The 26021-nt window shown below is 46.1% G+C and overlaps 1 protein-coding gene across 3 annotated transcripts in view; it reads left to right on the top strand.

Moving 5' to 3' along the window:
- Positions 1 to 26021, top strand: part of KCNN3 (potassium calcium-activated channel subfamily N member 3) — a 160098-nt gene that overhangs the window by 77205 nt on the left and 56872 nt on the right. For all 3 annotated transcript variants that reach the window (XM_079117535.1, XM_079117534.1, XM_079117536.1), the window contains exon 3: positions 24018 to 24436. In XM_079117535.1, coding sequence (XP_078973661.1) covers positions 24018 to 24436 — 419 coding nt within the window. The remainder of the gene's footprint in view (positions 1 to 24017; positions 24437 to 26021) is intronic.

The following is a 26021-nucleotide window of genomic DNA, read 5'->3' as shown; positions in this document are numbered from 1 at the left end:
CAAATTTGTAACCAGTTCACTGTGAGCCCTTGCAGTCATGTGATCAGTCACTTGGGCAGTCTCTGCACCTATATTTTTCATCCAATTGAAAATTATATCTAAACATTGGTGTATGCATAAAAGCACATCTCTGTATTCATGTGTGTAGGGCTGTGGTCTCACCCATGCATCAGGCACTGATGGGCAATACAGAGACGCGTGGAATGCCAGCTCTGCCCTCCACCTGTTCCTGGCTGGGGACAGGAGGTGACACTCCATGGACTGTTATTCAAAGCAGGCAGACTAATATCAAAGAGCTGCAGAGACCAGGGGAAGGGCAAGAATTCAGATATGGAGCTGAGACCAGGATAAGGGTCCTTGGGAGGCCAGGCTGTCCAACAAATGTGGATCCAGAAATAAGAATTTAGGTCCTTGCTGAGTGTAAATCTTCCAAGGTACTTTCCAAAGCCCATAAAATACCTCTGGATTGTAACCTTCTCTACCCTCTCTCATCTCCCCTCACTGGGCCTCCTGTGGACTGTTAAGGCAGCCTCTACCTAGTGCTCCTGCACCTTCATTTCCTTGAGTCACCTCACCGCATCTTTGTAGCTGTAGATTCACATATCAGACGTCCTTGCCTGAAAATCTTTTGCAGTTCCTCTTTATCCTTAGAATATTGTTTTGATTCCCCAGCGTGGCATGTGGGGGCCTCCTGGAGCTGCCCCTAACATGCTCTGCAGCTACACCTGTGCCATTTCCTCCATGAGCACTGTGCCAATCACCCTATGGTTCCCTGTGGCCCACAGCACCACAGCTCTGACCTTTGCATATGCCACCTGTCCTTCCTCTCTAGTGCTGTCCCTTTGCTGGAAAGCATCCCCGTTGGTGCCCCCACCGAGCCTCATGCACCCAGATATTTCTGTTGTACCCCTTATGTGCAATACATTCCTCTGAGGCTGGACGTCTGGCACTGAGGTGGCCTGAGGGGGAACAAACACTCTGAGCACATCTAGGAAGAGTGCTGAGATCCACTAGAATTGTCTGTGGTGGGTGCAGCACTGGGACCCAGTGGCATGTTTGTTTTCCTTCAGTGAGTCCTTTGAGAGCAGCCCAGACCCATGTCCCCCAGAGAACCCACCTCCAGCTTTATGCAACATTTGACAATGGAACATTTGGCACATGAGTGGATTATGTACAGCCTCAACTGTCCTTTCAGACATTAACTTGGGAGGTCCTGAAAGTGGGCCTCCACCTTCAAAGAAACCTTTTCACCTGTGGTCCACAGGCCAGGGACTTGACACTGTCATTGCAGAGGTGGCTTTGTTGTGTGATCCTCAGGTGTCCTTGTATGTTTACAAAGTGCTTTCCTTCAGGCAGTCAGCCTACCAATAAGTGACAGGATTCTTTCCTCAGAAGCTAGTCAAAGAAGGCACTAGGCTTCCCAGGCTACATAACCTCATCCCAGAACTTCAGTTTTAGTTTGGTCAATAACTGCACAAAGTCACAGGACAATAGAGATTGGGACTTGGGCACTGTAGTCCCTCTGTTTCCCTGAGCAAGTTAAGATGCTATTCTCTCACAGAGTTCCCTTAGTAGCATTTCAGAGAATGTTCTGGAAATATTGAAAGGTTTCAAATGAAACTTGCCTGCCTTGGTAATTTAAGTATAGGCTACTTCTGGACACATTCAGCTGTAGGAAATTCAGCTGCAAACACTAACCATGAAGAAGTGGCCTTCCTTATTACACAGAGAAAATCTCCTCAGGGATTGGGTAAGAAAGAACTTGTCCAGTGAACAAGGAGATCCCTTGCTTCCTCAGAGCAGGGCTGACCAATGTGTGACAGGCCAGTGCTACACCCACAGCAGACACCACCAGTTAATCCCAATTTTCTTCAGAAATATGCTCAGTTTTATCCTTCCTGTGCCACCTTAATGCCAAATGTCCAGAGCCTTAGGCACTTCTGGACTCTGTGACTGCTTCTGTGACTCTCTGGACCATGTGCTCAACCATGAACCCACACTCATGTTCCTTGTGGGACTCAACATAGCTGAATAATCTAATTCAAAGGAAGAGCAAAAAGGCAACAGAGACAAGGAGAATATCAGTAGTCTACCCTTCAGTCCAAGTCTTGTCTCCTCTCAGAGGGTCCCTGAACCCTACCAGGGTCTTCACTAATAAATCTGGTCTGGCAGAAAAGGCCTGATGGAGTCATTTACATGGAAGGCCAAAGAGGGTCTCTCCCACCTGGGCCCTAGGTCCCTTTAAGATCTGCCTCATTCTTTTCATTCAAGTATTTTCTAAGCACCTGTTATTGAGGGCAGCCTCTGGGAAGGCAGTGGAGACAGAAACAGACTTGGCCTCTGCCCTCAAGTTGCTGACAGTCTCATAATAGGCCAGGAACCAGGCAATGGCCCAAATCACTCTGATGAGTAATACAGGGCGCCTAGGACTGAACCAGTCAGGGGGTGAAGAGGTGCTGACTTGGCACAGAGTGAAGGGAAGAACATTCTAGGCAGAGGGAACAGGATGCACAGAGACTGTGTCAGGAAGGAGGTGAGCATGACAGCCAAGGGAGGGCCAAGGGGCTGCTGTGCAGGATGAGGGGGACCCAGGAAGATGATTTGTCTTTATTCCATGTGCAAAGGGAAACCCCTGGGTGAACCACTGCTTCTGTGCATCCAGCTCAGGGACAGGGCGTGCACATTTGAGGACTGGAGGTATTATTGAGGAATGAAGGAACCCACACAGGGAAGGATCACTTGTGGTGGAGTGATGGACATTCCTCTCTGGAGTATTTGCAAACCCGGAATGAATAATGAATCTGCCTCTGATCCTGCTTTTAAGGATCTGGGGCAGGTCAGGATTTTACCTTGGTGTTCCTCGACTAAGTCAGTTAACTGCTCTGGGCATTCTTTACGCTATCCACGCCCACACACATGCACACACGCATGCATGGTGCTCTGGCCATTCCTCAAGGAATTTCACTGTAAGCATTTTGTGTTGTGTTTCTGCCTCTTTTTTTTTTTTTTTTGGTTTTTCTTTCTCAGCAGTTGGGTCTTAGTTTCAAGCATTTTGATTTAATATTGATTTGTTGGTTTTCTCTTTATTAAATTTATTTATTTATTTATTTATTTATTTATTTATTTATTGGTACTGGGAATTGAATCCAGGGATACTTAACCTCTGAGCCACATCCCCAGTCCTTTTTTTAATGTTTTATTTTGAGACAGGGCCTTGCTAAGTTGCTGAGGCTGACTTTGAACTTGCCATCCTCCTGCCTCAGCCTCCTGAGCCTCTGGGATTTCAGGGGTGTACCACCATGCTTGGCACTAATGATTTGTTGATAACAAAGTTTACATTAATCACTCGTATGAATTGTAACCTTTTTATGTGGTTTCTAACTTTCAGCCAGGGTCTGCCAGTCCTCAAGCCTGTTGACTTTGTCTCTACCCTGCATTGGGGTCTGCCACCCTTACTGGCTGGGACCCTTCTCCCATCCCACCCTTTATAACCCTCCTCATAACTCCTGTTTGCTTTAAGGTGCAAATCTAGGGGTAAACTTTTCAGTGTCAGCTTCATACAGACATTTGGGACCCTGCCTGGCCAAGAGGTAGAGGCAATAGTAACCCAGTCCTGGGCCTTCACCCTGGGCAGAGAGAGCCAGCCACTGTTAGCTACTCACCAGGCCACTCATTTGCAGTTCTCCAACCTAGCATTCCCCGGTTTGCATGTCTGACACCTCCCTTGGCACATGATTTATTACAGCTTTTAAATAGCCTTTTCTTTCTGGATTGAACTGTCCGAATCCATTTGGAGTGGGAAGATTGGCTTCTAGGTGTTTGTGGTGAAAATGTTTCTGAGTGCAATGGTTGGTGGTTAGGTGATTCCTGCTCTTGGTGCAGAATTAAAGCCCACAACCCAGACAACTCCCTTTTATCTGGCTGGGAAGGGCAAGAGATAAGGGAGTGCACACTGGGCATGGGCTGGGACATGGGTGAAGGGTGGCCTGGGTGCAGAGAACCCTTTGTTTTGTTTTTCTGAGAGCTTTGGCTATCAAAACTTTTGTCTAGACCCCAGGTAAGGGAGGGCTCTTCCATCCAATCAGCCTGGAAAGGGTTTTGGAATCAATACAGGTCATTCCATGCCTTCTGGGTGAGCTTTATCTCCCTCACAGACAGGTCCAGTTTCTATTTTGAAAATACTTCCCTAGGGAAACTCCCCCAGCTTCTCTCTTTCTCTCTTTCTCCCCACCCCCATTCCTTGGGATTTGACAATCTCTCTAACCAAATTCTTCTTGCTATAGTTAGAGCCTCTCAGGGACCAGTTAAACTGGAATAAGGGATGGTTACAACAAAACATGCAAATTCTCTTTCCTTTTACAGAGAAACATGTCCCCTGGATATCACCCATATAAACTCATCAGCTTGTTATCACCATCCTGGGATTGTACTTGGTGAGGGTGATTGCAGAAATTCTGCAAAAAATTCTCCATCTTCTGGATGGGGAGGACAAGTCCTGCAGGTTTCCTGTAGAACATTCTGGTGCCTATTGTTACCGTATTATATTTATAGCCTGGGTTCCACAAGGGCCCACTTCCTTCTGTGGCTGGTTGAAAGGCTGTATAATGCAATCCCAGTGAAAGGGAAGAGGATCTGGCGTGGTTGGAGCATGGTGAAGAGAGGGAGGGAAGGGAATAAACCACCCTGAGGTGCTCTATGAGTCACCTGACCCTCTGCAAAGAGACACCCATTAGCAGCATCATGGCCCTTTGTTCCCTTTCAAGATTCCTAGTGAGCGCCACCCATTTTCACCACAATGGGGACAGGATTCATGCCTACACCCACTCTCAATTCTGAGCCCTCAAGGGCTTGGCCTTCCATTGATCATGAAACAGGTGTCACCTGCCACTCTGGCTTGGATTTTCTTGCAATTACATGGTTTCTTTTGCTATTTTTCCTGGCCCAGTGGAATGGTGCTTTTATGGACAGGATATTATAGACAGGTTAGCCGAGGAGGTGATTTCTGAGGGGCTGGCACCATGACATGAGTCAGCTCTTGGAGTAGGTTTAGTTTTTCCTCCCAAATTCATGACAATAGCAGAGAAGTTTAATGAACCCTTAGGAAGACAGTGACCCCATTCGTTTGGCACTAGAGTGACACAGCTGTCAGACAGTCAATGCCCCTTAGGCCATGAGAGAAGCACCGAGTCACTTTCAAATTGGAGGGAGCCCCAAGTTATTTGTAAAATCAACATCTTGCTTCCTTTTGGGATTCCTTTCAAGAATGATTAAGAGCCACCTATTCTTTACCATAGTGGTGACTGGACTTATTCTCATCCTGCTGGTCTCCTCCCCATTCTCAGTTCTCGGTGTTGTTCTTAACCAAACTTGGGATAGTTGTTTAATCATCAGTCCATAGGCATCAAACCTTCTAGAGGCCAGGCGCAGTGGTGCACACCTGTAATTCCAGTGACTTGAGGCTGAGGCAGGGGGATCACAAGGTCAAGGCCAGCCTCAGTAACTTATGCAAGGCCCTCTCTTGAAATAAAAAAGAAAAAGGACAGGGGAGATAACTCAGTGATAAAGTGCCCCTGGGTTCAATATCTGGTAATGCAAAAAAAAAAAAAGCAAAAAAAGAAAAACCGAGCAAAACCCCAAACAACCTACTGGAAGTGTGAACCCACAGCCATGGTGAGGCAGCAGAATCACCAACTTGGTCTGTTCAGGGTCCTGGGTAGACATCTTTCGAGTCCCCACTATATATCAGCCTCAAGAATGGACCAGATGTGATCTCTGATCTGCAAGAACTCTCAGTGTAGAGCAAGTGATCTTTCCTTTTTATTGCAACAAAATACACATATTATAAATTTTATCATCATCTCCATTTGAGTGTACAGTTCAGAGTGTTAAATACATGAACATTGCTGTGCAGTGGGTCTCCAGATTTCTTTACATCTTGCAAAACTGAAACTCTACACTCATTAAAAAACTCCTCATTTACCCTCCCAGTCCCTGGGAACCACCAATTCTACTTTGTGTCTCTGAATTTGACTTCTCTAGTTACCTCATATAGAATCAGATAGTACTGGTCATTTTGTGTCCACCTTATTTCACTTTACATAATGTCCCCAAGGTTGCTGCAAATGTCTGCATTTTCTTTCTTTTATGGCCAAATAATATTCCATCATTTGTATGCATATGCCACTTTTTTTTTTTTTTTCCAGTGGTGGGGATGGAACTCAGGGCCTCACACATGCTAGGCAAGTGTACTACCACTGAGCTACATCCCAGTCCCTACATGCCATATTTTATTAATTCATTTGTCCATCAATGAACACTTGGGTTGCTTCCACTTTTTGCTATTGTGAATAATGCTTCTATGGACACGGTGTACAAACATCTCTTTGAGCTCCCGGAAACTTTTTGTAGATGTGGTGTGTTCAGATAAATGCATCTTGGCAGGGAATGGGGGGCAGGCAAATTCATAGCTGTCATCAGATTTTCAGTGGGGTCAGGATGCCTGGAGACCCCACTGTTCCAAGTGCTCTCCCGTAGCAGATACAGGTGTAGAAGAGCAAGTCATCCAGAGTTTAGTTCCAATTCTAGTTGTGCCATCTGCTCCCCGGGTGACTGGCCAGTTCAGTTCACTTCTTAGAGACTTAGACTTCTAATATGTAAAATATGGATAATAGTAACATCTCAAGATCGTTGGGAAGACTGAAGTGACACAGCACAACTTCAAAGCATGGTGTTGTAGATGGAACAGTGCTCCCACCCCCAACATATCTAAGCGCTAATCCCTGGCTATCCGGCTAAAGAGACTTTGTAAGATGTGGTTAAGGATTTTGATTGGAGAGATTATCCTAGATCATCTGAGTGGGTTCTAAATGTGATCACAGCATCCTTATCAAAAGGGAGGCAGGGGGAGATTTGACTATGAGAAGGAAGTAGATGTGATAAGTGAAATCAGAGTTTATAGTGATGGGAAAAAGGCTAGGAGATGAGGAAGGCAGGCACCTTCTAGAAGATGGAAAAGGTAAGGAACAGATTTCTCCCTAAATCCTCCAGAAGGAGTCACCCCTGCTAACCTTGACTTCAGTCCAGTGAAACTGAGTGAGACATCTGGCCTCCAGAAGGGCAAGACAACGAATTTGTGTTAAGTAACTAATGTGATAATTTGTTACAGCAGCAACTGGAAGCTAATACACATGGACTTTGGAGTCAGACTGCCTGTGTTTGATCCTGATGAAGCCACTTACTAGCTATGTGACCTGCCAGTCACCTGACTTCTTTGTGCCTTGGTTTCCTAACTTTAAACAGCAGGGCCCACCACATAGGGTTGTTAGGAGGAGTAAGGAGTTAATATTTGTAAATCATGAGAACAGTCTCTGTAACCTAGAAAGCAATGTACTTGTTTAAAAGGTAACTAAAAAGGCCAGGATTGTGCTTGGCTCACAGAAGCTGTGGGAAGATTCTGGTTACTGGAGTGGAGGGCAGCTTGGGTCTGCTCAGCACTCAGCTGAAGAAGGCAGGGGAGGATGTGGTGCCTTTCAAGCACAGATGCTCAGAGGGATGAACCCTCAATGACCTGTTACACCGGTGCTCCACAACTGCCAGTCTCAGTGCTCCTTGGAACATTAACAGCTGTTACTCCAGGACTAGAGTCGCAGTCCTGGAAATTTGAGAAACTGCATTTCATAGCAAGGACCAGTTTTCGTTTCCTTGGGAAATCTCAGAACCTTTAATATGCTAATGAGCCTAGTGAATCTCTGTGAAGCATTTCCTAAACATTGGACCACTAACCCTCTTTTTATGGTGCTTCTTGAAGACTAGTGTTCTGCAGCACCCCCTTCAGATCTAGTCTGCAAGCCTGAGGCTGCTGTTAAGGATGTATGAAGGTAGAACAAGAGGAGAGGGAGTATCATAATGCTTTGTGCCTGACTTCAGAATGATCTAGAAAATAGAGCTGCTGCTGTAATACATATCCCAGACAGACAGAAACAATTGTGGATAGATCCACCTTGATATCATCAAGGCCCTGGGGTCAATGTAGCATGCCTCTCTTTCCTCTCTCCCTTGGTCCATCCAGAACATCATGGACACTTGTGGGTGCTTCAGCCTTTGGGTTCAAGCTCCATCCAACCCTCCCTAGCTGCCCCTTCTCCAGTTCTCAGGCATAGGGACATCCCTATAGGCAGCCATAGTCTGTCTTGAGAGGAGAGATGAGGAGAGGGGTAGTGCTGGTCCTGGAAGCATGGTCGGTTCTTTTGGATAGGGAATTTTAGGATCCTAGACATCTAAAGAGTGGTTTACCAGGTGGAGGTTGCCCTGTGGGCTTCATGAGGTGGGTGAGACCTGAGAGGGGCCCAGAGCAGGGGTATCTGGGTCCAAGGAGGTAGGACGCATGTGTGGACACAGACAAGGCAGTGACACAGGACCCCAAATTGCAAATAGTGCTCATCCTTCCTCTGCCTCTAATCAAACCTGTTGCCTCCATGGCAGTAGCTTTGTTTACATTCGTGCATCTCTGGAGGACACAGGGCTCTAGGTTCTTTGCTTGGCAGGAACATGCATCTTGACCTCTGCTGTACCCTATGGATCCTGCACCTGGCATGGAGAGCAAATGTACAGTGAGCCTTGGCCAGCGGCAGTCACCTTGGTGATTGCAGCCCTTCTCCAGTGAGTGGAGGGAGTGGAGCGTGACTGATGTTATCAACTGTGAGGAGGGCCACCTCTTCCCACGCAAAGCTGGCCTCTGCCTGCGCTGGGCAAACCAGGCGGGCTGCTGACTAATGTGACTTTCAGAGCCTGCCATGGAAATGAGCATGGAGAGGTGGGCCTGGAAATAAGTGCCTTTGTTTAATTTTCTGTGCATGGGAACTATTTTTCACGGGGTGGCTTAGTCAGAAGGGGCTATGGAGCTGGTAATGAAATGGGCTCAGAGTGGGTAACTTTTCCAGGGGAGCCCAGCTAGTTACACTTTCTAGCAGGGCTTTATTCACAAAATCCTGGGGGTCCCTGGAGAGTTGGAAGCTCTACATGGAAAATTACAGGGTAGAAAAGGACTCAGGAGATCATTTTCCCTCCAAGAATGGCCATGCTTTAAACATCTCCATTAGGTTCAACGAGTAGCTTTCCCCAGGATAGTTCTTTTGAAAGATACCTTATTAGGTTTTTAAAATTACAAAAGCAATATAGGCTTATTTTAACACAGAGGTGTGTTCTAATTATTAAAGGAAAAAAATCAATAGTTCCCCTGATTCCCACCCCCACCTCCCCAAAGGAACCAGTGTTACCCAGTTTGAGGGTTAGCCAGAGGTAATTAACACACCTTTGTGTATGTGCTTATACAAAAATATACCAACAAGTATACACACAGAGGGGATTTTGTTATTATGTACTATGTTTCGCTTTTTTTAAAAAGGAGGAATCACACTATACCTATTACACCACAATTTTCTCTTTTTACTTAACAATATAGCATGAGCGTTTTCTAAGTCAATATATATAGATCTGCTTCATTTTTAAAAACAACTACATAATGTTCTACAGTACAAGTACCATAATTTATTCAACTGTGTTCCTATTGATCTGTATTCAGGTTGTTTCCAGGATTTGGGATTTTTTTAAATTATAAATAAGCAATTTATTTTAATGATGTTCTTTGATTTCTTCCTCTATGTTGTGCATACGTTGCAAAACACTCTTTTGCCTTAAGACTGAGATTTTTTTCTTAACAGTTACACGATAAAGTTTTGATGCTTTGAACCACTTCTGTATCCCTTTGGGCAACCTGTGTTCCCTGAGTGCTGGGCCTGGACTGTGGTCCTATGATGATGGAGGGGACACTTTTTCTTTGCTCTGTGTCAGCAAGGGTGTGGACAAGCCAGGGGATAGCACCCTTTGGTGAAGTGGTTCATATGGGAGCAGCTCAAATGGGAGCTCAAGAAGGAGTTTTTGGTCAGGGATAGATCATTAATAGATGCGACTGTGGACTCGGGGTTCAAATCCTGTCTCCACCACTTACTATGAGGCCCTTGGGGAAGCTGGCTTCTCTGTAGACTAGGGACAATGACAGTACTTTTCTCATGTGGCTGTTGTGAACACTAAATCTGCCCCAAGTAATAGATCCAAATAATAGAACAAAAATGCAGTTAGATAGGAGGGAGAAGCTCTGGTGTGCTCCAGCCCAGTGGGGTGCCCATAGTTGGCAACATTAGAAATTCTATGAAGATCTAGAAGAGAGGAGCTCAAGGGCTCCAAACGTGAAGAATGAGGAGATGGAAATGCTAATACCCTGATCTGATCAGTATGCGTTGTAGGCATGTATTAAAAATGTCATGCTGTACCCCATAGGTGTGTATCATTGTTGTGTGTTAATTAAAAGAAAAAGTAAAGTGCTTAGGACTGTGCCAGCAAGTTGGAAGCACCAAGTGGCCGCTCCTCCACAGAGGACATCAAGAAAAGCTTCCCTGAGGGGGCGACAGTGCAGCTGGTACTAGAGGATGAGTTTGAGGGCATTTTGGTCATTTAGGGCGGGGGGGACAAACACTCCACCCACCACCACCTGGTCTTGATCTTGGCTCTTCAGCTCCCTAGGTTGATGGAACTTTCAACAACCTCTTTATTTTTAGTTGCTTGAAAACACCTTCTGAGCCAGGGTTGAAGGATCTGCCACCACCCCTTCTGGGGTGTGGAACCTTCTGGCCATCCTTCCCCTGCTGGGGATTGCCTCTGTGACAGTGGGGGACACGTGGACTAGGAAGTCCCTGAGGAAAGCACCCAGTACCTATGGGTGGAAAAAGGCCAAGAGAGACTGGAAAGGAGGGATGTTCAATCTGGACTCTCGGGAATGGGAAAAGGCTCTCAGGGGAAGATGTGGAAAAGAGCAGCAGTTTGTGCAAGGAACAGAAACTCAGGGAATAACTTGGTTTGGCTGGAATGAGATGCAAGGTGTGGCATGGCAGGTGATGAAGCTGGAAGGGCAGCAGGGATCAGGTGTAGGGGGGACCCTTTTTGTCCCATGCAACTAGGAGGTTGAACTTGATCCTGAACACTCTGGGGAGCCATTGAGTGGTTCTAGGGAGGGAAGTGAGATGGTTTGGTTTGTGTTTTAGCACATGCACTCTTGCAGCCAGAAGATGGGCAGGGTGAGACACATTAGGGGATGAGGGTGTGCTCGGGTTATACTCTGGCCTTGCTGCTTCAAATAGAAGTGTGTGCAAACTCCCACCCTACACAAGGAGGGGACCCAGTGTCTCTCTAGGGGCTCTTGCAGATTCTTGGAAACTTCCATTTCTCTTTTGGCAACTTCTGTGATGCTGTGATGCCAAACCCCTGTTTCTGCTGGATTTTCCACCTCTAAGTGACCTCTTTGACACTGGGTCACTTCCTGTTGTCTTTGATCCCCAAAGGACTTATGCCTGCTTTTCTGGGGTCAGGAACAAGGGGAAGGGGTGATACTTTGGTGGCACAACAAACAAGATAGCACTGAATTTTGCATAGTTTTGCTTTTTAAAGTCATGAAACCATTCCTGTCTCACGGGGGTGGTCTGCATCAGCTAATTCTATGTGGGCTCCAGCCTCCCTCCTGTGGTGGACTGACCCAAGGTGCCACTTAGCCACTTCCCCTCTGATCCTATAGCTCATAGTCCCAACTTTCAATGTTCCTGTTCATTTCTAGGGCAGATAAGTTAAGATTCATGTTGCTCTTCTCTGACCATACCCCAACTTTGCCCAAATGGAACCTTCTTCATTTAGCAAACATGCTTAGGTATGTAGGTGGGCTCCTCAACGAAGATGGACTCCTCCCTGATAGGGACTCCACCACCAGATCTCCATAGAGATCTATTCATTGGGGGTGCGGGGGATGAGGAGGCAGAGAAGGATGATACACAGATATTCTATCTGTGGAAATGAAAGCAATTGTCTTACTTCCACAAACGGAGACCCATCTAGATGGCTAATTTCAAAGTAGATTTCCCAGGGTGGTACAGACACTAGGAATGGAACCCCAGCCCATTTTAACAATTGATTCTGTGGTCAGTGAAGATTCTTCTAAGAATGAGTGTCTGAAGTGTGGGCTTGATTTTTCTTTAGAATAAAAGAAAATAAAGACCAAACTGGTCAGTTCGCAATGGAGTGGGTTCTAGCTTGCCAGGCTGGCAGGTGAAAGGGTGCAAGATTTAGAGTCCCATGGCATGCTGCAGGCCCTGGACAATTGGCTGAACCTCCTTGTGGTTTAGGTTTTCATCTGCAAAATGGACATAATATTACTTCCTCTGTGAGTTTGCAATGAGACTTGCAGGTGCAATATCACTTGGCCTAGCCCATAATCTGACTTTTGGATAATTTTGAAGCATAAGTGTACTGCTATGGACAGATTGTGTCCTCCTCAAATTCCTGTGTCAGTATGCCTGCATCTGGGGACAGGGGCTTTAGGAGGTTATTAAGCTTAAATAAGGTCATAAGGGTGGGGCACTAATCCAATGGTACTGTGGCCTTACAAGAGGAAGGTCCCTGTCTCTCTCACACCAATACCCTACTGTGCTGGCACTGATCTCAGGCTTCCAGCTCCAGAACTGTGAGAAAATACATTTCTGTTATTTTAGTCACCCAGTCTATGATATTTTTGTTATGGCAGCCAGAGCAGACTAATACAAACATATCTTATCTGTGGACAAGTCTTGCTATATCTAGGGATACAGCAAGAACAAGTAGATAAGGCCTCTATTCCAATAGAGCTCACATTCTAGTGGAGGAAAACAGATAATAAAAAGGTAAGCCATTTAATTTCAGTAAGTGACACCCACTTGGAAGAGAATAAGACAGGGCAGTCTCTCTTCAGACATTTGTGATGTAGTGTGCATGGCCTTGGTGGAGTGGGCCTGTGATCTCCCAGCCTTTCAATACTGTTTCCCCCACCACCTCCAGGGTCCCCACAACCGGGCTCATCTCCCTTCTTGGCCTCAACTGGTACCATTTCCCACCTTGGCCTTCTTTCTTCTCTCAGACTCTCCAAGTACCATCCTGCCTTGGGGATTTTCCATGTGCGCCCCCTACTTATAAGGCATACCTTTGCAAGGCTCACCTTTCACTCCATGATCCGTCTTTAGACAGTCCAGTTTGGGCTACCTATGCAGGACAGCTCTGTCTCCACCCAGGTTTCTTTCATTTTCCTTGCCTTGTCTTATTCTTTTCCCAGTGGGTGTCACCTGCTGAAATGAAGTGGTTTACCTTTTTAGTATCTGTTTTCCTCCACAAGAATGTGAGCTCTATGGGAATAGAGGCCTTACCTACTTGTTCTTTTGGTATTCCTAGAACTTAGCACAGGACTGTCACATAATCAGAACTCAATTCATACTGAATGGATGAATGATGAATGAATGAACTAATCAGGGTAAAGCTCTTGACTGTGCATCCAGCTGCTCTTGACCTAGAACTCAAGCCCCTTGATTTGCACCTGTTTTAGTCAGCTTTTTCACTGCTGTGACCAAAAGACCTGAGGAGAACAATTAAAGGAGAAAAAATTTACTTGGGGGGGCTCATGGTTTCAGAGGGCTTGGTCCATAGATGGCCAACTCCATTCTTTGGGGCCCAAGGTAAGGTAGAACATCATGGTGGAAAGAGTGTGGTGGAAAGCAACTCAGGATGTGATACCAGGAAGCAAAGAGAGAGAGAGAGAGAGAAAGAGAGAGAGAGAGAGAGAGAGAGAGAGAGAGAAAGAGAGAGAGAGAGAGAGCGCGCACTCTGCTCAGCAAGGACAAAATATAAATTCCAAAGGCACACCCCAGTCACACCCTACCTGCCTTCAGTTACCACTCACTTAATCCCCAATTAATTGGGGATTAATTAATTTATTGGGTGAAGACTCTCATTTCACTTCTAAACCTTCTTGCATTATCTCACACATGAGCTTTTGGAGGACACCTCATTTCTAAACCATAACACCAGAATTATGCCTTACCCCCCATTACAACCAGAGGAAAACTGGTCCATCCAATGGTTTTCCAACTAAAGGGCTCTGTGCAGGGGTATTAAGGTCACCACAGAGATCTCTCTGAAGTGGGGGAGGAGGTGAGTGAGTTGGCCATTGGATGTTGTTCTCTATCCTTTCAACTGAAAAACTGAGATTGCTTCCCCTATTGAGCTTGTATGAAAATCCTCATTAGAAGAAATGGCTCCACAGCTAGGAAAAGGCAGAAAACTACAAATTGGATCCAACACTTCATGTGACAGATGAGGAATCTGAGGTCCAGAGAGGGAGAGAGACTTGCCACATAAAATGGGCAATAGCAGAATGTTCTATCCCCAATGGTGCCACCATAAGAATAGAGGAATTCTTCCTATGTGAGTGAAAAATCCTTGCTTCCCCCAATGGCATAACTGTACTTTTATTCTCTAAGAACTGGGAATAGGAGAAATAATTTGTGATCACCTCTACTCTCTGTTAGTCCCAAACAAATTATAGACTCAAAAGTTCCCAAGGGGTCTCATGCACATGGCAAGAGACCAGAGGTAAACTCTGCCAGGGACACTTGGGAGAACCAAAGAGCCACAGTGGGATATTCCACATGGTCCAGTGCCACCTGCCTCAGTAAGTTAAGTTTCGGATGGGGAGGATTTCTACTTAGATCCGCAAAGAACTGGACAGCATGAGCTCACTACCTTGTTGACTTCTTTTAGATTCACATTTTTTCTACCTTTGCTTTTTCTTTTCTCTTATTTTCTGTTCTGTTCTTTCCTCCCTTTCTTCATCTATTTCTGTGGAGCATTTGCTTACTAGAAATATTATGTTCAGCATTACTGCAAACCTGAAATTCATTTCATCACTGGCAATCAGCTCTTGTCCTCAGGGAAACCTAATTAGGTATTATAGGACTTTTGATGTTGTTTCCATGGAAACCCCCATAGTAATGGTATATATGCAGAATAAATGCTCCAGGGAGTTTAAATTTATTATCTATATACCATACATTAATAACATATTTTAAGAAATCTGTTTTTTAATCTGTAATGTTTTTCCTTTTGATATATATATATATATATATATATATATATATATATTTTAATGATGGAAAATTTCCCTGAAGTTTTTCTCCTACAGAGAAGGAATAGTTGAGAACACAAAAGCTTTTTCCATTTTCTCTTCTTTAATTTGTAAAAATTCATAGTTATGCAAGAATGGAAGTTTTTCAGGTTGGTCAGAAAATGTGTAAGAAAGGTCTTCTCCAATAGCTGAGAACATTTTATTAAAAGATTTCATTTTAAAAAAGAACATAAGGGTCTGGGGTTGTGGCTCAGTGGTAGAGTGCTTGCCTAGTACATGTGAGTCACTGGGTTTGATCCTGAGCACCACATAAAAATAAATAAATAAATAAATAAAATAAAGGTATTATGTCCATCTACAACTAAAAATATTAAAAAAAATAAATATATATATATATATATATATATATATATATATAAAAGTCCTCAAGCCTTCCAAAACAGAATGGGCAGGGGGTGAGGGCAGGTACTAGTGAATCCCATGAAACAGCACCAAATTTATAGGCCTTGAAAACAAAACACAGCAAGTCCAGCTGTGTGACCTCCCCTCTCAGGGACACTTGCCAGGACATGAAGCACAGCTCTGTCATAGACACTGGAGGCTGCATAGTGTCCTTGTCTCCTGGTACATGTTACCAAAGTCCTAGGCCAGAGGCCCAACTCTAGGGGTCCCAACAAACCAAAACTGTCCTTTTATCCTAAAAACCAAACAGAAAAGGTAATATGAAAAGCAGGAAAAGAAATCAATATGGCCATTTTGGAAGGGCAAAGTGGTCCAGCATATCAGCCCTGTCTTCAGGGTTCTCCCAGGATTGGTGGATGGGGCTGAGATATGCATAATTGGTCAGAGTGTGGTCTGGGTGACCATTCTCTCAGTTCTGGTTCTTTAAGGTGAAGTCTTTATCATCATGGGAGGGGTCAATTTCTACTTGTTGCTCAGGACATTTATCAAACCTGTGATCCTAGAAGGGGGCAATTTAATTTCCATGAGGCTGTTGCCCCTCCTCAGGGGGCAGTCTGGTTGTGAGGTGATGTGCCTGCCCCTACTTTTCTGGAAAGTTTAGAACAACAACTGAAGACTTCTAGGTGCCCACTGCAGAGCTCTAACACAGGGGCATGCAAACCTTGCCTTAGTCTTGAAGGGGGAGGACATGGGTTAGGTAAGTCTGGGGTTAATAAACTTTGTAGTACCAGTTTTTAGATGAACACTCCTTAACTGATGAACCTGTGTGCAGAGCTGAGCAGGTTGCAGAGTTTAAGATCATAGAGGAGACAGATACAAAGTGAAGGTAGAGATGATAGGCTTTATCCTGCTTCGAGTTATCCTAAGGGCTTCTGCAGGCCTAAATGAAGAGTCTCTGCTTTTAGCAAAAGCAGCTTCTCTAAGTCCTTGTTATATTAGGACAACCTGTCCCAGAACCTACAGCTACTATATAGTGAATTCCCCGAGATTCCAGTTGAACTGGCCTGTCTTGAGGTGACCAGATTGCCCTTCAGAGCTGGGCTCTGTGGCAAGCTAGTGAGTGGCATGAATGCTCTGTGAGAAGCTCTGAGGAGGAAACAAACAGCCTGTCTCAGTGAGCAAGAGGTGCTGACGGAAGGGCTCAGGCCAGCCTTATATAAAGAGCCTGCTAGTCCAGGTGCAGTGGTGCATGCTTGTAATCCCAGCAGCTCAGGAGGCTGAGGCAGAAGGATCACAAGTTCAAAGCCAGCTTCAGCAACTTAGCTTAGGCCCTAAGCAACTCAGTGAGACCCTAAATAAAATATAAAAAAGGGCTGGGGATATGGCTCAGTAGTTTAGTGCTCCTGAGTTCAATCCCCAGTACAAACAAAACAAAACAAAACAAAAAAAACCCAAAAAACCAAAACTGCTAGGCACCATGTTCCACAGCCAAAACTAATCCCTAAGTAACTGAAATAATTTTCTTTGATACCCTTATTATCATTCACAGATGAAATGCCCCCACTGACCTCTTTGCTAGCTTCCAGCTAATCCATTTACTCCCCAAATTTCCCAACAAGTTTCACTGTCCCCATTCCCCCATAAATTCAATTTTGCCTTTGTTCCTCAATTCCATCACCAGCGTCTACCAGCAAGCTTCTTCACTTCCAGGAAAACTTTGTGTGGAAAATAACTAAACAGTTTGCAGAATAACTTTTTTAATGTTTTGAATTATTCCTTAATCTCTGAAATGGTGTGACTATAGGGTGGGGGTGAGGTGGGGGAAGCTGGAATGGTCCCTGACCAGGATCCCCTTTCTATCCAATTACCCGATCACTGTAGAAAGCCTGGCCAGCTGACGATTACTTGGCTGCACTAGGAGAATCTAAAAGGGAAATGTCGGGCATGCTAGGCGAATCATCCACTTCTATACACGTGCTAAGAGTATGAGTCTGAATCAGTTTTATTGCATAACAAAGCACCCCAAAACTTCAAGGGTTAAAACAATAATCATTTAGTTTAGAATTCTTTGGATCAGCAACCTGGGCTGGGCTCGGCTTGGGAGTTGTTCTGCGGGTCTCATTTGGGGGAGCTCTGTCACTCAGATGGTCTAGGATGGCCTCACCTCAATGTCTGGCACCTGATGCTCTCTGCAGGCTGAGATGACAGGAATAATGAGATCACATGTCTACAGTAAGCCCCATAGCACTGACATTTTCCAAACCTCTGCTGCATTACATTTACTAATTTCCTGTTGGCCAAGTGAGGCACATGGCCAACTTCAGACTCAAGTGTTTGAGAAATAGACCGTGCCTCTTGCTGGGTGGAGAGGCAAAGTCTCATGTACATAACCTAGCTAACAATGGGAGGAATCTGGCCATTTTTGTAAGCTACATGTCAGGTGTGTCTGCCTCAAGGTGCTGCCAAAACCCTGTCTTTCCCAAGAAGCTTTCCAACATGGGTCCTCATCCAGCTTTCCTAATGCTCAAGAGCCACTTGAGATTGTGAGCTGATTCGTGAGACATGTGTTTGACTCATGTTTATGTCTCCACAGTGTCTTATCCTCGTTGGTTCTTACTGATATAGCAAATTGAGTTGAGTGGAATTGAGTTGGTTCTCTTTTTGCCCTAATTACAAACTCCTTAAAAGCAAGTTTGGAATCACTCTGTTGTGTAAAACCTCCCTGCCAAAGCTCTGGGGATTATACTAACGCATTGAAAATCCTACAAGCTCTCAGAATCCCCAGTAAAGTAGCAGAAGGATTTAGTGTAAGGGGCAAACTCAGGCCAGGTCAGGAGGACACTCGTTCTTAGCTCTGGGTCTCTGAGCTTTCTCCTCTCTGGGGATCCCAGGTGCTCCCTATGCTGTGCTACAATCTGTCCACATCACCTTGGTACTTTTCCAAAATCCATCTGAGGTGAACAGTTAAGTTGTTCTAGAACCAGGGCTGGGTGACTGAGACCAAACCCTGGGAGAGGACAGTCCTTGAACTCTCTCCCTGACCATCTGGTCTAGTGCTACTCAAAATCCTGATTTCTTTTCTTTTTTGGAGGCAGGGACAGACTGGACCCAGGGGTTGCTTACCCACGGACCCACACCCCCAGTCCTTTTTACTTTTTATTTTGAGACAGGGTCTTACTAGGTTGCTTAGGGCCTTGCTAAGTTGCTGAAGTTGGCTTCAGGCTTGCAATCCTCCTGCCTCAGCCTTCCAGGCCTCTGGAATTACAGGCATGTGCCACCGTGCCTGGTAGTTCTAGAACTTTCTAAGGTTTGGAGATCACCTGGGACATTTCCCTCTATATTGGATCACCCTTTGGAAATAAAATGGTGTCTTTTCCCATGGTTCAAGGTGAATTGGCAGGTCCTTTGTTAGTCACAGGTTTAGGAATGAATTTTTGAGTGGCTAATAAGGGCCACTGGCAATCTACCCCCCATCCCTTCATTCACCCAAACTCAACTGACCACCCATGGTGTGCCAGGCATCATCTCAAGTATTAGGAGGAGGTGAGATGAGCCAGGTGTGAGTCCCATCCCCAGAGGGCTCACCTGTACTGAGGACACAAGCAAGGTGGGAGGTGCCAGCGAGAGAGTCTCCGCAGAGCCACAGAATTGTGGCTCCTCAGGGATCATCTAATCCATCCCCTCATTCCTCAGAGGAGGAAACCGAGTCCAAGAGAGGGAATATTAGTTGCCTAGGGTCATACCATGATAGTTATTGATTCACTACACAAGCATTTATTGAATACCTATTATGTGCTAAGATCTGAGCTAGGCACTGTTGGTACCACAGAAAACAAGGACAATAGCCCCTGATCTTTTGGAGTTCCAATTGTTACTAGTGGATCCCAACCCTGGTTACATTTTGGAGTCACCTGGGGAGATTTAAGAAAAATTCCAATGTCAGGCCCTCACCCCCAGAGATTCAGACATACTTGTCTAAAGTGGGCCCCGGTATGGGATTTTTTAAAATGGGTTTTCCAAATGATTCAAATGTGCAGACAGGTTGAAAACAACAAGTCTAAGGGAAGAGACAGGCAAAAATCTGACAACAAAAACATAATTGAGATTTGGGCATTGCAAGGAATGAATAGGATGCTCAGTGAGGAAACAGCAGGGTGGGGTAGTTGTTATCTGCCCTATATTTGAAAGGAGCAAGGACATGTTTAGAAAGCCGTGATTCTAGGGGTCAGAAAGTAGAAGGCATTGGGTGTCCTCATATGGGACAGTCATGGGTGTTCTGGGACCACCAGAAGATCCACAAAACCTTGCCTAGCAGATGCTTCCAAACCGCAGCTTGAAATGATCTCTCCCCATCCTGCTACTCCAGATGCCTCCAGGCAGCCAGCTCAATGATCCTTCAGGTTTTTAGAGTAGCTAGTAAAGCACGGTCCCCCTTGTTATCTATGTTGTTGGCTCCTAACACTAATCCTGTGAGGCAGGCAAGGTCAAGGTCACTATCCCTATGATAGAGATGGACTCTGATAAGTCCAGTGACTGGCCTAAGATAGCATGGCTAAAAAAAAGATAGGTGCAGGAGCTCACCAGCCTCCAAATCCACTACCCCCTCTTGCCTCCACCTGCCTGCCCTAGGAAACTGTAACAAAAGCAGGACAGCTGAGAGGCAGGTGAAGACAGGCCCTGGGACCTGTACTCTCCCGTCAAGTTGGGCAGAGCCGCTACTCCCCAGCCTTCAATCGGATGGCATACAATCCTGTTCCCCATCAAGCAATCAAAGAAATCCGTTACTCATTGCTTCAATTCCTGCCCAGAGTGAACCCAGTTACTATAGTAACCGGATGTGATTCTTTATTACAGGGTGGATGGTTTTAATTTTATATTTGAAGAGTTTGGCCAGACAGTCACGTTGCCATGGCTTGGCTGTTGGGCGGCAGTTAGGAGCAGAGGGAACCCCTGGAGTGGCCATTAGGTCTTTCTAATTGATGGGGGAATCCTGTGTCTGGGGAAATCCGGGCTCCCCCGCCCTGGGGAAGAAGGAGGGGCAGCTCCTGCTAGTGCTGCATCTCTGGTTCTGAGATAAAGCTTCCTGTTTAGAGCCCTCAGCCCCTCAGCCAGCGGCTCCATTGTGGATTTTATCTCCCCTTCATGATCTTCACCAGGAATATCTGGGTGGCCCGACTCACACAGGATTTACTCCACCCTGAATCCCACCTCCCCACAGGAGATAGCAGGCCTTCAACACATGGTTGTTGAGTGAATGAGTAAGTGATCTTTTGTGGTTTATGAAGCACTTTCACACTGATTATGGCTCTTTAGAGTCCTGGGGCAGGGAGAAGGGAAACAGGCTCAGAAAGGTTACAGACCTGCCATCAAGTGTGGCCTCCCTCCTTCAGCATTTCTACCAGTTGCTCTTGGCTGTCATCAGCCTGCTGAGTTGCTTGGAACAAGTGCCACAGGCAGACAACAAAACCAAGGAGACCCCCTATTGTCCACATCACGGGACTGACTAGGTTTGCCTTGAATTCATTCAGATTTGACAGAGATTCCTTGAGGGATCCTGCTTGTTCCTGAGAGGTCTCAGGTCCAAACAGCATGGGCTCTCTGCTGGGTCCCTCTGCTGGATAGAGGGGTGGTGGATCTGTGCAGAGGGCAGAGGGTGAGGGGGAAGAAGGGGTACTTGATGACTAACTTCAAACAGAGCAGAAGGCCAGGCATGGTGGTAACACCTCTAATCCCAGCAACTTGGGAGGCTAAGGCAGGAGGATCGCAAGTTCAAAGCCAGCCTCAGCAACTTAGGGAGGCTCTAGGTAACTCAGTGAGACACTGTCTCAAAATAAAATAAAAAGGGCTGGGGATATGCCTCAGTGGTTAAGTGCCCCTGGGTTCAATCCCCAGTTACAAAGCAGACAAACAACAACAAAAGCAAGCAAACAAACAAACAAAGCAGAAGCTTCCTTGGCCCAGACCCTTGAAGAAGCAATGGGATGGACAGAGTGAAGAACCTCTTGTCCCTGATGCCCCTGGGCAGGGTGAAGGGGAAAGAGAGGGAAGCTTAGCTCAGCCTTTGGCCAATCCATCTATCCCAGCCTCTCTGTGACTCCCTCTGTGAGGAGATTGTATTACCAGACCAAATAATACTTCTTTCACCAGCTCCTGACCCAATATTAATTTTTTTAAAAAACTTTATTGATGCATTATAGTTCTACATAATAGTGGGATTTACTGTGACATGCTCACATATGCAGCTAACATAATTTGGTTAATTTCTTTCTAAGCCAGCCTAATTCACTCGGGCCTTGCAGCCGGGTTGTCCTGGGATTCCCAGGCTGTTCCCCCAGCCAGGAAGTGTCTATATAGTGCGTTTTTCTCCTGGACTGACTGCCCCAGAGCACCAGTTCTCATGAGGCCACAGAACCTTGCCTTTACCGCCTCCTTAGAGGCCAGGGGTAGCAGTCCCGGAGAGCACAGCTCTCGGTGGCCCTGCAGCAGGCGCCGTGTGGGGCTGGAGTCCTGAGTGGGTGTGTGGGTGGATGAGCTGGGACAGGCAACAGCCAGAGCAGCTGGCGTGCTGAGGTTCCAGAACAGAGAGAGAATGAAGTAATGAACAGCGACGGTGCCTCTCAGAAATGGGGTGCACAGCTGCCCTGGAGGCCTCACACCCAACACATAGTCTCAGCCACATCCACCAAGAATCAGGCCCTTCGGCATGTCTGAGCTGCACAGGCCCTTCAGGGCTTTTCATTTCAGGGATATGGAGAGGGAGGCCACAGAGAGGAAGGGTGTGAAGTCCCTTTTGCAGTCATCAAACATGGTAGGGCCAAACACTGGCTTCCTAGAGGACAAAAGCTGGGCCTTTTGCTTATGTGGATCCCAGCACCATGCACAGCAGGTGCATAGTGAATACTTGCTTGCACATGAGTCCTTGTGATGTGTCAGCAAGAATCTCCAACTTTGTGGAAGTTTAGGCCTTGGAAGGGAACTTAGACATACTGAACCCAACTCTCACTTTGTAGAAAGAATAAGACAACCTCCAAAATAATATAGCTAATACCAGTACCTTATAGCTGCACTATGAATAGTAGGTGCCAGGCAGGATTCTATGTACATTGTACATACTAATTCATTACCGCCTCAGAGTGACCTGTGTGTGTGGCACATAATACCATCCCTAGATAAGAGAACTGAGGCACAGAGAGGTTCAGTAACTTGCACAAGATCTCAGAGCTAGTTAGTGGTAGGATGAGGCAGACCCGCTCCAAGTTCCATACCGTGAACACTCTACTGCACACACTGAGCACAGCACTGCCAGCAAACACTTGCTGGTCCCTGCTCTGAGCAGGGAGCAGGACTCTGTGCCAGCCCTTGTGAGTTCACTCATGCTGGAAACTTCACTTTTCATCTCTGCTTCCTCCTCCAGGGAGTAGCTCAGGGCATGGTGGGATGTGTTTTTAATATGAAAGAGCTGTTCTTCCTCCTCAGCATGAAGTAGCCAGTTTGGAAGTCTGGCACTTTCAGACTGGAAGGGACCTTGGAGGTATATAGCAGAAACTTACCCAGCTGTTTCCTCCGCCCAATACCCTCCCTCAATACAGAACACTTCTGATCCTCCAATTTGTGGGGATCAGAAAGCTATCTACCTGAAGTTAGCATTACATAGCACAGGCTAAGGGACCAGGCTTGCCATACCACCCCCACTTCTGAAGTCCCCCTTGTGGTTCTGATCAATCAGTTCAAAGTCAGGGGCTCCCATGAGCTCCTCCTTAGATTTGATTAATTTGCTAGAGCAGTTTACACAGCTCAGAGAAAACATATCTGCTGGTTTATTATAGAGTACATAGCAGAGGATACAGATGAACAGCCAGATGGAAGAGATACATAGGGTACTGCATGTGGGAAGGGCACAGAGCTTCCAAGCCTTTCTGGGAGTGCCACTTTCAAGGTACTTCCATGAGTTTGGCAATATGGAGGCCCTCCCAGCCCTGTCCTTCGGGTCGTTATGGAGGCTTCATTACACAGGCACAATGGAAGAAATCATTGGCCACTGATGAGTAAATCAACCTCCAGCCCCTCTTCCTTCCCAGGAGGTGGGGGTGGGGGGGCGCTGGAAGGTGGTTCCTCTGGCATCCAGCTCCCTGTGGAGGCTACCCAGGCACTGAAGCCAGCAGTTATCGCATCTGCATTCAAAAGACACTTTAATACTTTGGAAATACCTCCCTTCTTGGTGCTAGGGATCAAGCCCTGGGCCTCAGGAATGCTAAGCAGGAGCTATTACCCTAGCCCTTCTGGGGTTTTAGTCGTTGTGTCCTTTTTTTTTTTTTTTTTTTTTTGGTGGTGCTGGGATGGACCTCACACTTTAGGAAAGTACTTTACCACTAAACTACATCCATAGTCGTTTGTATGATTCTAAAAAATCGTAATATCCCAGGAAATAATTTCCAGAGATGGAAAGTGAGGCCCCTATGGAGGACCCTGAGGTGGTCAGGATGACCCGGGCCCCGCAGCCTGCCCCAGCGGCCCCAGCCTTGGGGCCTGAGCACTGCTGTACGCATCGCAGTCCTGGTCACACTAACGGGCTCTCTGCTCTCCCCAGCTCTTCGTGATCGACAATGGCGCAGATGACTGGCGGATAGCCATGACCTATGAGCGCATCCTCTACATCAGCCTGGAGATGTTGGTGTGCGCCATCCACCCCATCCCCGGCGAATACAAATTCTTCTGGACCGCGCGCCTGGCCTTCTCCTACACACCTTCGCGGGCGGAGGCCGACGTGGACATTATCCTGTCCATCCCCATGTTCCTGCGCCTGTACCTGATCGCCCGCGTCATGCTGCTGCACAGCAAGCTCTTCACCGATGCCTCTTCCCGCAGCATCGGGGCCCTCAACAAGATCAACTTTAACACCCGCTTTGTCATGAAGACCCTCATGACCATCTGCCCTGGCACTGTGCTGCTGGTGTTCAGTATCTCCCTGTGGATCATCGCGGCCTGGACCGTTCGCGTCTGCGAAAGGTATTCCGCACTCTCGTTCTCTACATCCATGCTGGGACGAGTAAGGGTGGAGGGCAGGGACGCCCGAGACGCGTGGTCAGATGGAGGAGACAGGAAGTACCCAAGCACCTCAAGGGAGAAAATGGGAAAGAGGAGGGCGGAGTTGGGGCTCAATGTGCTGGAATATTGAAACACTGGAACCAAGGGAATCTGGGGAAAACACACAAATAATATTCCTGATTTTCTATTCCCTTTTTGTAAACCAGTGTATCAAAACCTTCTGGTTACATTGTTAACCCTTACTGTGTCTCACGCTTGGCAATTTTTGTATTGTCTTTATGTTTACTGTAGTAATGAAGCCTGTTAACTTTCGTTTAATCTGGATTTTCTCAAGAGTATTTGCTTAAAACCCTTTTCATCGTCCAGCACGGCTAATGTCTTGCTACCCAAGGTTTGGTCCATCAGCAGTATCAGCATCACTGGTTATTTATTAGAATACAGAATCCTAAGCCTTACCCCAGTGCTACTGAATTAGAGCTAGCTTTGTGACAAGTTCACAGCATGATTTGCACGCACCTTAAATGTTGAGAAGCACTTTACTGATGGGATAGACTCTGGGAAGTATTTTAGGAGGCTGATAGCTGGGCAGTGATTCAGAAAAGTGGCAGATGGGAGAGAAGGGGGATGTGGCCTAACAGAGATCCCAGGCTCTGCGACATCATGCCAGTTCCCCAGAACAGCCACCATCAGAGCTCAAGGTTAAGACTGTTGCTCTCTCCCTTTGCCATTTGTGACTCCTCTCCCTTTCGAGCTGGCTCTGGATAGTCTTTTTAATCTGATTTCACATATGGAGTCCAAACCTAGATTAGAAACCTGGATTCTGCCCCTAGGTAGCTGTGGGACCAAGGGCAAGTTACTTAAACTCTCTGAGCTTCAGTTTCCTTATTTTAAAGTGAGGATAAATTGAAACAAAATAAAGATATGTTCACAGGAGAGAGAATGTCATGTCAGAAAGCATCCTCTGCAATTTACATAAATCCTGGTAGTCTTCCTCAATTCATCAATGTTTATAATTTTATTGTCAAATCATCTATGCACTGGGGTCCTAGCAGAGATAAAACAAGACAAAGAAGTCTGGAGATGAGTTAGCTTAAACGTATCTCTTTGAACCACATTTCTCACCTATTTGAGATATTTGGTTTGTAGACTTCTTTCAGATTTTTTGGCCAGTAAGACATGGTCAAATTGAGAGGATATTCTGCTGTAGCAGAACCAGGGTCCTTGAGGGCGGCAGGGTTAGTCTCTGAAAACCAATGAAGTGTCGAGAGAATTTTCTCACATATAGAGCCCAGAGCCACACCATACCCAGACAGTCAGACTCCTGCCCTTGCTTAGTAACTGATACCTCAATATCTGCTCCAAGTCAGATCACATTGTACTTTGTGCAGACGTTCTCCTGCAATGGAGAAACCTTTACCTCTCTGGGCTTCAATTTTCTCATCTGTAAGATAGATATAATAATACCCACTTTGCAGGACTTATTATTAGAGTCAAACTAGGTAATGTATATGAGCTGTATATTGTAATACAATGGTAGTAAAAATTA

The sequence above is a fragment of the Sciurus vulgaris genome (genome assembly GCF_902686455.1).
Source record: "Sciurus vulgaris genome assembly, chromosome: 1".
In the NCBI taxonomy this organism is placed as follows: domain Eukaryota; kingdom Metazoa; phylum Chordata; class Mammalia; order Rodentia; family Sciuridae; genus Sciurus; species Sciurus vulgaris.
The sequence above is the reverse complement of the archived record's forward strand: the minus strand, read 5'-3'. Positions and strand labels throughout refer to the sequence as shown.